This window comes from Prosopis cineraria, unplaced genomic scaffold (assembly GCF_029017545.1).
Source record: "Prosopis cineraria cultivar Desert tree isolate PC_DT_omini unplaced genomic scaffold, ASM2901754v1 PC2, whole genome shotgun sequence".
Taxonomy (NCBI): domain Eukaryota; kingdom Viridiplantae; phylum Streptophyta; class Magnoliopsida; order Fabales; family Fabaceae; genus Prosopis; species Prosopis cineraria.
Window position 1 is genome coordinate 30,388,932 of NW_026555333.1, and position 1,856 is coordinate 30,390,787.

A 1,856-nucleotide genomic window follows, 5' to 3' on the forward strand; every position below is an offset into this window, starting at 1 on the left:
ACAAATTAATGTCAAATTTATGTACGGGATGAAGAGTCTTCTAATAGTGAGGATTGTTCTGTATTTTTAAAGGAAAATATATTTTAATAATTTTTAAGTATTTATGAAATTTAATATTTATAATTGAAACAATCAATTGAATGAATGGACTGTCCCGAATCCAAATAAAACGAATTAAAAAACATAAACATAAATTGTGGTTTTGCCGTCAAGTAGATACTGGTCCCCAAAGAGCATCCCTTTTTCTCCAAAGGGACATTCAACAACACAAAACAAACGTGTGACGCAAATTAAAATTACAATATGAGAGACATCAAAACCTCCACGAATCCTCTTTCCCACCACATCCTGCTCCCATTCTTCCCTTCTTCTTCCTTTCAACCAAACCCACTGTTTCATTTCATTAACTCTCTGTTTGACAAAAGCTTTAGGCGCAAGAACAGTTTCATTACGTCTTCTATTCTCTATGATATTCCGCGTCTCAATGTCGACCTTAGCCCCACACAAGTACCCACAAAGTCCCCACCAACACCAATCCGCCGTGTGCCGCCCGCTCGTCCTCCTCTGCCGTGGTGCTCGAGTCTATTGTTCTACCTCCACCACTGCCAAGTTGACCTCCGATGCTGCACAATTAGTCGTGGAACATCATCAGCTTGTGTCCCCTAAAGCAGTGGTTATTAACCATCCTTTAACTAATGATCCAAGTTTACGATCAACGTGGTCACATCGAGCCTGGGTTGCAGCCGGGTGCACCACTGTGCTTGTTTCATTGGCTAAGTGCATTAGTCAAGCAACCATCATGCAGGTTTGGTTCGAACCGGTTTTGGCCGGTTGGGTCGGCTATATTTTGGCCGATCTAGGCTCTGGGGTTTACCATTGGGCTATTGATAATTATGGAGATGAGTCCACACCTGTGTTTGGTCCTCAAATCGAGGCTTTTCAAGGTCATCATAAGCGGCCATGGACCATAACAAGACGTCAATTTGCTAACAACTTGCATGCGTTGGCTCGTGCGGTTACATTCACAGTGTTACCTATTGGACTTGTTTGTAATGAGCCTACGGTTCTTGGGTTTGTTGGGGCGTGTTCTGGTTGCATTATGTTTAGCCAGCAGTTTCATGCATGGGCGCACGGGATGAAGAGCCGGCTTCCGGCGCTCGTGGTGGCGTTACAAAACACCGGAGTGCTGGTGTCACGATCGCAACATGCCACCCACCATCGGGCACCATATAATGAAAACTATTGCATTGTGAGTGGAGCTTGGAATGAGTTTCTGGATAAGCATAAGGTGTTTGAAGTGTTGGAGATGATAGTGTACTTCAAATTTGGGGTTAGACCACGGTCTTGGAGTGAACCTAATTCTGAGTGGATGGAGGAGATGGAGGTCGTTTCTTCTCAAATTTCAGCCAAGTGAAAATTTAACTTTTATTGTTTTTGTTTTTTGTTGCTTTGTTGAATGAAGTCTGAAAATATATCATTCAAAAAATGAATAATTATACAATTTCATAAACTTTATTTTTTTGTTGATTCATGTTAATAATTTTATATTTTTTATTATTTAGTGTCCATCTTTTGGAGAAAAATTACTATACTCCAGAATACCCCAAAAAAATACCCAAAATATGTAAATTACAATAAAGTATGATAAAATGTGATATTTATTATTTACTCCCTAGAGACATGTTTGGCATTTTGATTTTTGACGAAATGACATCAAAATATGTAAAACATGTTATTGTGTCAAAAATTAAATTGTCGATGATCAAGTGTTGCAAATTGGCATTGTTTATCAAACACTGAGTGAGAAACCTAGTGAGAGAGATGGTGCAGCTTCAAGTGCTAGTGTAGGGCCTTCT

The 1,856-nt window shown here is 39.8% G+C and overlaps 1 protein-coding gene across 1 annotated transcript; it reads left to right on the forward strand.

Moving 5' to 3' along the window:
- Nucleotides 1-349: 349 nt before the first annotated feature.
- On the forward strand, nt 350-1,519 carry LOC129304063 (fatty acid desaturase 4, chloroplastic-like). The gene has a single exon (XM_054943692.1). The coding sequence runs from the start codon at nt 467-469 to the stop codon at nt 1,412-1,414; it is 948 nt and encodes a 315-aa protein (XP_054799667.1). The 5' UTR covers nt 350-466; the 3' UTR covers nt 1,415-1,519.
- The last annotated feature ends 337 nt before the right edge of the window (nt 1,520-1,856 follow it).

What these genes read in the sequence shown, in the direction of transcription:
- LOC129304063 (XM_054943692.1), top strand. Translation starts at nt 467, where the DNA reads ATGATATTCCGCGTCTCAATGTCGACCTTAGCCCCACACAAGTACCCA.